Consider the following 11,814-nt stretch of genomic DNA (forward strand, 5'->3'; position numbering starts at 1 on the left):
TGCAAAGTCTCCCTCTTACTGCCTCCCTGGGAAGTGTGGAGGTTCTCTTGCTGGCTCTAAGGCCGGCCCTGACCCTCCGGGGCACGCTTAGAAAGAGAATTCCAATGAAATGCTGCCTAAGGGTTTCCTCTGTGCCCAGCCACGGAAGGGACCCGTCTGGGCACTTAAAGGAGCTGAGAAGGTGCAGAGTGCAAATGACCCACCCAAGAGCACATCACCCAACTCTGCGGCCCCCTGCCCCTCCCCCTTCTTCTCCCAGAGGCAGTCATGACGCAGGACTTGTCCGGCATGGACTCCCTTTCGACCACCGCCACAGGGCTGGTGCCGGGCTTTCTGGAGAGCTTTTCCACGCCCTCCTCTGTCACAGCGGCCACACCTGTCCAGCAGGACCAGGAGCAGGAAATCAACCCGTTCTTGTCTCTAATCTCGCCATGCTGGAGCTCGGTGCCGCGCGCGTGGCGCCGCGGGCTCCGGACCCCGACAGTGTTCTCGCTACCGCGCGTAGCAACGACAGAGAGCGCAGAAGAGGTCAAGCCGTCGGAGGATGAGCTCTCCCGGGAGAGGAGCCTTAAGGTGAGCCACCGTCCCGCAGCCGCCTCCCCGCCCCAGCCAGCAGTGCCAGCGGCTTCCTGCCCATCTGGGCGTGACCCGCGCCAGGGGCTGCCGCTTCTCCCCTCCCAACCCCGCCCCGCCCCGGGAGGTCCCAAAGGACCCTCCTCTGCTCCGCCAGGGGGCCGCTGGGCCTCAGCGGACTTGGCCTTGGACAGCGCTCTGGCCAGGCCCCTGGGGCGGCTCCACTCCAGGCGAGGCGGTTCAGCGCCCCCCAAGCCCGCAGGGCCAGCTCAGTGATTCTTCTTGAATTTGCCTGGGCTCTGCGCCAGCCAGGGCATCCCGTGCCTCCCAATGGCTCCTCGCATCCACGGCCTGGGGTGGGCTGCTTCTGGAACCAGAGATGGGCCCGCGGCCTCCAGAGCCCCAGCAGATGGCTGGGCTGGAGATGGCCCCCCAATTCTGAGGGAGGAGAGACTGGGGAAAGGGCAGGAGCCCGTTCCAGGTCGGAGAGGCCACCTGGGCAGGCAGAAAAGCTTCTTGGGCTCCCAAGTTAGCCCAGGACGCCATCGTGACCTCCTGGAGGGCAGAGAGCCTTTTCACTTTTTTTTTTTTTAACCCTTAACTTCTGGGTATTGGCTCCCTGGTGGAAGAGTGGTAAGGGTGGGCCATGGGGGTCAAGTGACTTGTCCAGGGTCACACAGCTGGGAAGCGTCTGAGGTCGGATTTGAACCCAGGATCTCCCATCTCTAGGCCGGACTCTCCATCCACTGAGCTACCCAGCTGCCCCCTCTTCCTTCATTTTTGAAGAGGCCCCAGTGACATTTCAGGTGAAACCTTGACTTGCTTGTGCACCGGATTTGTGAGGCAGAGTTGCACAGCCACCAGCCTCACTCTGTCTTAGAGTCACTGAAGTACAGTGGCAAGACAGACATCGGGACAACTGGTGATGGCTTGGAATTCACTGTATGACTGGCATCTTCCTTGTCCGGCTCCACAGCACCAGTTTAAGCTGCCTTCTTGGCTGGTAGATCTAATTGTTCTCATCAACCATTGTGTTAAAGGAAGTCTTCACAGATATGGTTTAACCTGCAGGCAGCTGGGTAGCTCAGTGGATTGAGAGCCAGGCCTACAGACCAGAGGTCCTAGGTTTGAATCTAGCATCAGACACTTTCTAGCTGTGTGACCCTGAGCAAGTCACTTGACCCCCATCGCCTACCCTTACCACTCTTCTGCCTTGGAGCCAATACACAGTATTGACTCCAAGAGGGAAGGTAAGGGTTAAAAAAACAAACAAACAAACAAAAACATGGTTTTAACCTGCCTGCTCAGTCAGTTTTACTAGCTGTGGCCACTGTCCAAGCTACAGCTTCCTGGAGCCATTAGGTGAGAGTTGAGTGAAAGGTAGATACCAAAGGTGGATGAGTATCCCTGAAAAGGGCTCTTCAAACTCTCCCTCCTCCCCCAGAGGTGCTGGTACTCCCTGGGCACTCGGTGCACCCAGATAGCTCTGCCATTCCTGCCTATCTGACTGTGGGGAAGGCTCAAAGTCCCTTCTCTGGGCTTCGCTTTCTTCTTTTATGAAATGAGGGAGTTGGACTCAATGGCCCCTCAGGTTCCTGCCAGCTTAGAGTTCAGACTCTAGGACTGGCTTCTCCTTGAGGTGCTTCTAGTTCCTCTGTTTCTGACATCACCCAAACAGTCTTGGGGCCCTGGTCTCAGCACAGGAGTGCTCATCTTGGGTCAGCCATCAGAGCATCCTCTCCCTGGTTTGCTCTGCTTAGTGACCCTTTCTGAAGATCCCTCTTTACTACCTGGACACCTATTAAGAGCACTGGCACACCTGAGCTACATTCCCAGCATCCTTTTAAATTAAGTCCTCATTTGACATACAGGAGCTTGGGAGATAAATTTGGCTGAGACCCACCCTGTGGGGCTCTTTTTTGGAAGCTTGTGCTTTGGTAAAGTCCTGCAGGTGTGAGTTTGGGGCTCTTTTTGCTTTGCTCACTTTACTGAAAGAATCCTTTTCCTTTTCTTTTCCTCTTCTTTTTGTTTATTATTCTATTATATACATACATACATATATGTATATATTTTAAAACACTAGGAGTATTTATTCATTTTTACTCCCACAACACCTATGATTTAAAAAGCAATGCATGCCAATAGCCTAACAAATCGGGACCAAGCCCCTTCTTCAGCTTTGAGCTGGACCCCAAATACAAGGGGAGACAAACTCTCATATGCTAAAAACAGTCAAATAACATCAGTCAGTTAAAAGGAAACAATACAACATTAGGTGACCTGATTTCTAATTGGATGAAAGATTAGAAACTTTCTGAGTTGGGAAGGGGAAATTGAACAGGTGCAGTTCCCTGAATTCAGGAAAAGAGATCTCCCATTCCTCTCCAAGTATCTATAAATAATCAAAGGAATTTGGAAACAATAACTGATTGATCAATATGGTGCCATTTTTTCAGACGAGACATATAGGCTGCTCGAGAAATAGTTATGAAAAAAACTCCTTCCATCAGACTTAGGAGCTGGTTGCATTTCTAGTCGGCATCACCTAGGTCCCTGGTTAAAGGTATAGGCGGTCCAGTTTTCCAACCATGCTGGGTTCAAACAATACAATAAGGTTTTCTCCAGTTCCCACGATTGACTAAACTTCTCACAAGATGGAATTCAGACTAGGCCCATTATTGAAAGGAAAGGAACTAAACTAGCTCCAGAATTGAGTCACAGGTTGGAGTTAGCATGGTTCCCTCAATTCCCACAATGCTCTCCTAATCTCTTCAATTTTCTTACAGTGGAAAGGCACAGATGAAGGGAGGGTCATGTCACTGATGGCTTGCAAAAGATCATCTAATGATGTAGCAATTGATTCTAGCTCTAGAGAGGATGTACCCCTTTCCCCTTTTTTCTAATACTAAATCGATAAATAGATATAAATAGATATAAAAATAAATGTAAATAAATGATAAATAAATGATAAAAATGATAAATGATAAAAAAAAACCTAAATCCCAGAAAGAGGACGTGTTAAACCTGGGATTTGCCCTCTCATCCCAACTCCTAATTCCAGGCTGGCTCCCACTGCCTTCCCTTCCATTAGTCAAGTATTTCCTGCGTCGAAGCTTCCCATGTTTCCCCTTTGTCTCTTACATTTCAAGCTGTAGTTTAAGCTCTTGCTTGCTCACTTTTGTATTATTTGACACAAATTTTTAATTACTGGCTGGCTCATCCATTCTACCCAGAGGCGATTCAGCTCCACTGAAGAGGGATTTATCTCCTGGTAAAGTAGGAGGGGAAGAAGGCTTTGCTTTCATTCAGTATGTTGCTTTTGCTTTTTGAATCCGCCAGTGGAATTTCCTGTGGAGATGGCACATCAGCCCGGAGGAGTAGAGGCTGAGCCTTAGCGTTAGGAAGACCTACCTGAGTTTGTCTGGTCTCTTGTCCCATCCTGGCTGTTGGCCCCTCAATAAGTCAGTTAATTTCTCAGTGAGTTGCAGATAAGACGCTCGCCTCCATCAGTGGAAAGAGGGCTCGCCCTGGGAGCGCCCCACACTGAAATCACACGTCTGGACCAACAGAGCAGGTTGGACAGTCCTAAGGCCGTTCCTGTGGATTTTCCACGATTCAGAATTAAGCTTGCTCAACAGAGGAGCAAAGACAGCTTGAGGCCACAAATGTAGAGTTTGAGTGTGGGCCCAAATGAGTCTTGAATTCCTGTGTCCCCATCCCCCCAGTGCCCCTGGCCCACGATCAGGCCAGGCGATGGGTAGAGAGGAGTGTTCCTATTATTGAAAAGAGCTTAAAGGTACAGCAGCAGCACCTGTCTGCAAATACTTAGTCCTTCTCTCTCTTTCCTCCTTAGGTCATTGGATCACAGTTTTAGTGCTGGGAGGGAGCTTTAAAAAGCCCACTTGTCCAACCTCCTCATTTTACAGAGGAAGAAATTGAGGTTTAGAGACTTTAAAGGACTTGCCCACCATGCCGAATTCATCCTTCAAATTAAGAAAACAATGCAGCGACATTGAAGTTTCCAAAGCCGCAGTCTTGTAGGGTTTGAACCAAGCTTTCTCTCCCCCAGCAGAATCACTGCTTTCATTAACCTTTCTAGCGCATTTTCAAGACTGCAGCACACTTTTTAGACATTGTCTCTGGGGGCCTCACTGCAACACTGGGAGGTGAGGATTACATTTGAGAGATGAAGAGATCGGCCTCTGACAAGGTCAGCGACACAGCCAGGAGGTGGCAGAGTCCCAAGTTGAACCCAAGTCTTGCTGACCCTTTGGTCCAGCACCGACTCCTTCTCCATCCATCAGCCTGGCCCCCCGGGCATCTCGGTGGTCTTCCTACCACCCAAGAAACCAATAGAAAGATTCCGTTCCATTCCCTAAATCCTCTTAGGCAGGGGTCGGCAATGGATGGTTCTTTCTGCAGGAGCCATAAAGTCCATTTTTTTTCAGGCACTGTTACATGAGTGCACACTGTGAGCACTGGACGGCTCTCACAAAATTACATTTTAAAAAATGTGGCCTTTATGGCTCTCATGGCCAAAAAGGTTGCCGACCCCTGCTCTTAGGTATTAGTCAGGGACTGGGTTTTGTGCCCTGCCGTAAACTTCAGCCCTGGTCTTCAGAGCACAAGTGAGCGGAGGTGGGCTTTTTGTGGGCTTGAGATGCCCAATGATTCCCTGGCTCGATGCAGAATTCAGGCTCAGAAAGTCCCAGAAGAAGAACAAGAGGGGCCCGCGGGATGTCAGGAGAAGGCTGGGGTTTATCAGTTTCAGAGGAGGCCTCACTTTCCCCTTCCTTTTGAACTTTTAACTGTGATTGGGATTGACTAAAAATGACTGTGGGTTTGCTCCCTGGAATGCAGTTTGACAGATTAATTATATGTTCCCAGGCCATAGAAGATCAGAAGAGACTCTGTGGCCGGAGGAGGGATACTGACGTTTTGGAGCTGTTCCTCACCCGAAAGTAAGTCCAAGTATTTGAGAGATAAAAAGGGTCGTGTTTCTGGGATCCTCAAGTCCTTCTTCAGCTGGGCTTCCTCCATTGTCCTGCTAGCATTCTCCTCTCTCTTCTCTGAGATGAGCGATGAAGCTGAAGTTGGGGGCTCGGAGTATGGGGTTAATGTTTGTGGTATCGGTGGAGGACCAGATGGGGGTTGGGTGGGCAGATAATCCATCAATCACCATTTATTATTATTATCATTATCATTATTATTATTATTATTATTATTATATGCCAGGCACTGTGCTAAGGGCTGGGGGTTTAAAAAGAGGCAGAAGATGGTCTCTGCCCTTGGGGAGTTCACAGTCTAATAGACAGCAATCATTTTTATTGCTGGACTCCATGAGCTGCTCAGTCTAACTTATTTTCAGCCTCAGAAAGAAATAGCCCAGCAGTGCATTTGTGGAGTCTGTGTGAGGGCAGGTTTGGGACTGTGTTTGAAGGGAGAAGCGGGGAGGGCTAATTATTATTATTATTATTATTATTATTATTATTATTAACAACAACAGCAATAATAGTAGTAGTAGTAGTAACTGACATTTCTGGAGCAATTTGCAGGTATTGATCTCATTTGAACCCAGGACAGTCCTGTGAGAAAGGGCTAATAGGCATTTTTATCCTGGGGATAAAACATAAGCAAATATAAATAAACAAAAGGTCCTTTAAGGCAGGGATAGAATGACTCTTTTCTGTAACAGACATCTTCCATGGTGGGTCCCTGTGGAGCAGGAATCCGTGACCTTCCAAGGCCACCCCTTGGACTCAGAGACATTGACCATTGCTAGAAAGTCCTCTTGGACTCAAAGCCAAAATCTGCCCCCTCCCTACCATGGATCAAGCTGAGCTAGTCTAATCCTTCTGCCCCTGAGCACCCTTAAGGTGCCTGTGGATGGCTCCTAGCTCCTTCCCAAGTCTCCTCTTCTTCAAGGCCAGTATCCCCAGTGCCTTGGAGTGAGCTTGCCATTGTCATCGTAAGAACCCGGAGAGTCTCAAGGCCACTCCTCCTCATCCCACTGCCTGCTGGGCTTTTCTGCTTGTCAGTGCTTTCCCTGAAATTCCCAGATCTTGATCCGATACTCCATGTGTGGCCCAACGAGGGCAGGAAAGAGGGGAACTGGCACCTGCCGCCTTCTGCAGCACCCGTGATGGCTCTCAGGGTGCATTTCATGTATGAGTGGCAATGGTCAGAGCCTTTCCTGGCCCTCCCTACTGCTGGCACCTTCCCTCTGGCACAGCCTCTAGTTTACCTCGAAGATATCTTGCATAGAGAAGCTTGCAAGCTGTCCCCCTCATTAGAGCCAGGCTCAGTCGGTTAGCACGGGAATGGGATGAGATGAGTTCTGAAGCTGGGAGAGCCCAAACCAGCCTGCCAGCTTTCCCTTTTTGTGCAAAAAAGTCCCTTCTTTTCAGGGGTTCCAAGACAGTGATGGGGTCGGGGGATGAAGGCGTAATCTCTTATAGCCACTTCCAGATCATACTTCAGGAACTTTGAGCCCAATAATGGGTCAGATGGGACAAAAATGTGAGGGTAGAATATGCGTTGATGCTTTGGACAGCTGGATAGTGCCATGACCCGAAGTCAAGGGAGAGTTCGGAGCTGGTCTCAGAAACTTCCTAGCTGTTTGACTTGTCAAATCACTTAACCCCATTTCCCTCAGTTTCTTCAGCTTTAAATGAGCCACAGAAGGAAATGGCAAACCAGTATCTTTGCTAAAAACAAAAAACCAAACTCAAATGGGATCATGAAGAGGTGGGCATGATTGAAATGGCTGAACAACCAAAAAACCCAGATATTTACTTTTTTTTTTTTAAACCTTTACCTTCCCTCTTGGAATCAATAGTATTGGTTCCAAGGCAGAAGAGTGGCAAGGTCTAGGCCAGGGGTTCCCAAAGTTTTTTGGCTTACTGCCCCCTTTCCAGAAAAAATATGACTTAGCTCCCCCTGTCACATACTATCACCAGCCCCTTGCAGTTATTTACCACCCCCAAATGCACCTGTGGCCATCACTGCCTGCCCTGGATCGCTGCAGCACCCACTAGGGGGCAGTGGCACCCACTTTGGGAATCACTTGTCTAGGCAATGGGGGTTAAGTGACTTGCCCAGGGTCACACAGCTAGGAAATATCTGAGGTCAGATCCCATCTCTGGGCTTGGTTCTCAACCCACTGAGCCATCCAGCTGCTCCCCCCTCCCCAAGATGTTTACTTTTGATGATTAAGAAGAATATTGACATTAGAGACAAAGGACATGGACAGAGCCAGCCAGAGTCAAAATGGGAGCAGGTTATTTTCATTGTATTTAGCCTCTCCTTCCAGGGTCCCCACACCCCGCCTCTTGATGCCCCCTTTTCCCTTCTTGGTGGCCTCTGGCCCTAAAGATACCCTCCTCTCTGCTCCATGGCTAAAATGTTTTCAAAAAAGTGTTGGACAAGCTCATTGCTACTAAGGTAAGTGATGCCTGGAAATTAAGGTGCTCCTCTTGCTCAGGGATGTTCGTCTGGGCAGATGACAAATCTGTGAGCCCCGTCAATGATTGGGCTGTCATGGAAGGGCTTTGGACCCAGCTGGTAGTGCTCCCTCCCCTCTCAAATGACCTTGTATTATCTGTGTAAATTGTCACTTGTCTCCCTCAGTCAGATGGAAGCTCTTTGGGTTGAGGGGCTACTCTTTGCTTTTGAATCCCCAGAACCAACTTAGTGAGTTGTATACAGAAATGAGAAGGCTGGCATGTTATCTCTGCATCCTTCAATATGGGAACAGTGCCCACTTCTTCCTGACGTGAACTCAATGTTCTTCCTCCCCCAGGAAGTTAACGGACGTTATTGACCTATCTAGGTTCCAGAGGCTGAGGCACCTATGGCTCTCTTTCAACAAGGTAAGACATATTTTAGGTTTAAATCCCTTTATAATTAAATGACTATTCTTGGCTTCAGGATTAAAAAAATGTATACCCTTACCTTCCACCTTCGAATCAATACTATGTATTGGTTCCAATGCAAAAGAGTGATAAGGGTTAGGCAATGGGGGTTAAGTGACTTGCCCAGGGTCACACAGCTAGAAAATGTCTGATGCTAGATTCGAACCTATGGCCTCTCATCTCTAAGTCCGAGTTTCAATCCACTGGGCTACCCAGCTGCCCCCGGATTCATGATTTTTTAAAAAGGTGGTAGTTTTAGATTTTTAGCGTGCATTTTTTAGGATGACATCCATCTATCTACATACATACAATCATACATACACACTCACGCACACATATTCCTCTCCATTGGAGAAATGACATGGCAAGGGAACAAAACTTGTCACCAAGTCAAGAACCCTTGGGTTAACCTGCCTTTGAAATATATTGGCTTTGTGACCCTGGGCAAGGCAGTAAAACCCAGTGTTCCAGACAATGAAGTCTCTAAGAAGATGCTCATCATTTATACTAGTTGCTGCCTGGGCATTCTTTGTACTAATGAGATCACAGGGCTGGACCAAAATGATCCATCAGATTAATCTCAAGCCAAATGGTGGTAATCCCACTCTGCTAATAATACTTGCTTAGTTGTGTTTTTTTAATATTTTATTTTTTTTAGAAAAATTTTCCATGGTTAAATGATTCTTGTTTTCACTTTCCCCTTCACCCCCCTTCACCCCCCCCCCCCCATATCCAACGTGCATTTCCACTGGCTGAACAAATTCTGGTATCTGCTGGTGATGGAATACTATTGTGCTCAAAGGAATAATAAACTGGAGGAATTCCATGTGAACTGGAATGACCTCCAGGAACAGATGCAGAGTGAAAGGAGCAGAGCCAGAAGAACATTGTACACAGAGACTGATACACTGTGGTAAAAGAGAATGTAATGGACATCTGTACTGACAGCAATGCTTGTTTTTAGGCATGTCTGACTGTCACTCCATTTGAGAATTTTTTGGCAGAGATAAGGGAGTGGTTTGCCATTTCCTTCTCCAGCTCATTTTATAGATGAGGAAACTGAGGCAAACAGATTTAAGTGACTTACTCAGGGTCACAGAACTTGTAGTTGTCGTAGGATAGATTTGAACTCAGGTTTTCCTGACTCTACTCTCTCCACTGCCCCATCTATAGACGTCCTACTAATAATATAGAGAAGAGTCAAAAACAATCCCTGCTTTCCAGGAGCTCCCTCTGGAATGGACCAAAAATCAGTGGCTGATGTGTACATCACATGGATCTGACCTTCTCTGGGTGTCTTCCCTTGAGTTGTCATGGAAACCAGTGGTGAAAATCAGAAAACATAGACTGTCCCAGTCTCCTGCCTCCTTTGTGTCTTAGAGAGGAGCTTCCAAAAGAAACCCCCTGGATGGGGGCAGCTGGGTAGCTCAGTGGAGTGAGAGTCAGGCCTAGAGACGGGAGGTCCTGGGTTCAAATCTGGCCTCAGCCACTTCCCAGCTGTGTGACCCTGGGCAAGTCACTTGACCCCCATTGCCCACCCTTACCAATCTTCCACCTATGAGACAATACACCGAAGTACAAGGGTTTATTAAAAAAAAAAAATCCTAAAAAAAAAAAAAACAAACAACAAAAGAAACCCCCTGGAGCTGATTTCCCTGCCTTGAAAGCCCTTCCTTCTCTATGTCCCTCAGCAGTTGGTGCTCCCCCCCCCCTTTTCCGATAGCCTTCTATTATCTGTGTAAATGTGTTCTCTGTTCCCACTCCTCTCCCTCAGTCAGGTGGAAGCTCTTTGGGGTGAAGAGCTGCTCTTTGCTCTTTAATTCCCAGAAAGTAACTTGGTGTCTTGTATACAGTAGGCATTTAATATATGCTTGTTGGATGAATGAGAAATATTGGTTAAAAAAGAAAAATCACCTTGCCTGTTGGCCATGAGTTCCTGGGATTTTCCAGGCTCTGTTCTCATTATGTAATCAAATAAATTTATCATATTACTTTGGGAAAATAAACATGTCCTCCTTACCTTCAATTGTGACCCTGATTCTGATGAGTTTCACAGCTCCATGTTGGCTTCCTGCAAGAACAGTTTTCTTCTTGTACTAAAGGGAGGAGATTTCCCACTGGAAGGGGAGAGGAGCTTGTTTCCCAGGAGCATGAGGGAAAGACTTCAGCCAGGGTTTTAGCAAACTCCCCGCAGGCTTGCCATTGTGGCTCAGAGACCTGTTTTTATAGCTTCGGGCCCTTGATTTTGAGCTGGAAGGGACCTCAGAAGGCTTTGAAGTACAATCCCTACTTTATAGACAGGCCCTGGAGATGCATTTGCCCTAAATCATACAGGCTTCCATTTGAACCAAGGACCTTTGACTCCAGACCCAGGGTTCCCTCCACATACCATGGATTTAAGAGAGAACAAAGGAAGCACCACTGTCATGTCATCTCTAGTGGTGAGTCTGAGGTTGGCTTTTCTTTGACAAAAGGTGGAAAAGGAGAGCTGGAATGCATGAAAGTCAGGCGGCATTTTTTGAAGTTTTTAATAAAAAAAAACCATTTAGTAGACATTTTCTCAACAAGATTAGATTCTTCTGGTAAATTTTATGACATGAACTGGATCTTCCTTCCCTGAACAAAACTGACCTTCCAGTGACTCCTCATTCCCATGTTTCATCTCCTCCCCCTGCCTTTGTAGTAGCAGTGCCCCATGCCTGGAGCACCTTCCTTCCTCACCTTCACCACTTAGAATCTTGAGTTCCTTTCAAACTTCATGTCACTTTGCATTTTCACTGTGAATCCTTTCCTGCCCATTGACATACACTTGTCTTCTCTGGCTAGACTGGAAGCTCCTCGAGGACAGGCACTATTGTTGTTGTTGTTGTTTTTTTTATCCCCAGTGCCAAGTACAATGCAGGGTGCATAGAAAATGCTTAATAAATACTTGCTGATTGATTAGGACGTTCCTTGGCTCCTACAGCCAGCAGGATGTGTATAGGCTCCAAAGGGGAACCAACCACCCTGCCTCCCATCGTTTTGGGGAGTGGATGTGTGTCTTTCTGCTGCCTTAGGGGCCCCATTAATTATCCATCTTATGTCATCTTTGTTGAAAGAATTATGTCTTCCCTTATATTTAAATCCTCCAGAAGAACGAAGGCAGCCTGAGTAGCCTAAACATGCACAGCTTCTACGGGGCTTTGAAATAGATGGATTTGCAAAGAGATGTCTCTTGGTGATTTGGGAGGGAAGCCTGTGGCAAACAAAGACAAAGACAACCTCCCTCCTCCCTCCCTCCCTCCTCTTCACGGGGAGTGGGAGAGAGAGAGAGAGAGAGAGAGAGAGA

General features: G+C 47.6%; 1 protein-coding gene across 1 annotated transcript in view; it reads left to right on the top strand.

Annotated features, from left to right (window-relative positions):
* Nucleotides 1-267: 267 nt before the first annotated feature.
* The window catches only part of LRRC72 (leucine rich repeat containing 72), a 33,608-nt gene continuing 22,061 nt past the window's right edge, over nt 268-11,814 (top strand). The window contains exons 1-3 of the mRNA XM_044679440.1: nt 268-573; nt 5,461-5,534; nt 8,375-8,444. Coding sequence (XP_044535375.1) covers nt 268-573; nt 5,461-5,534; nt 8,375-8,444 — 450 coding nt within the window. The remainder of the gene's footprint in view (nt 574-5,460; nt 5,535-8,374; nt 8,445-11,814) is intronic.

Source organism: Gracilinanus agilis, chromosome 5 (genome assembly GCF_016433145.1).
Source record: "Gracilinanus agilis isolate LMUSP501 chromosome 5, AgileGrace, whole genome shotgun sequence".
NCBI classification, from domain to species: Eukaryota; Metazoa; Chordata; class Mammalia; order Didelphimorphia; family Didelphidae; genus Gracilinanus; species Gracilinanus agilis.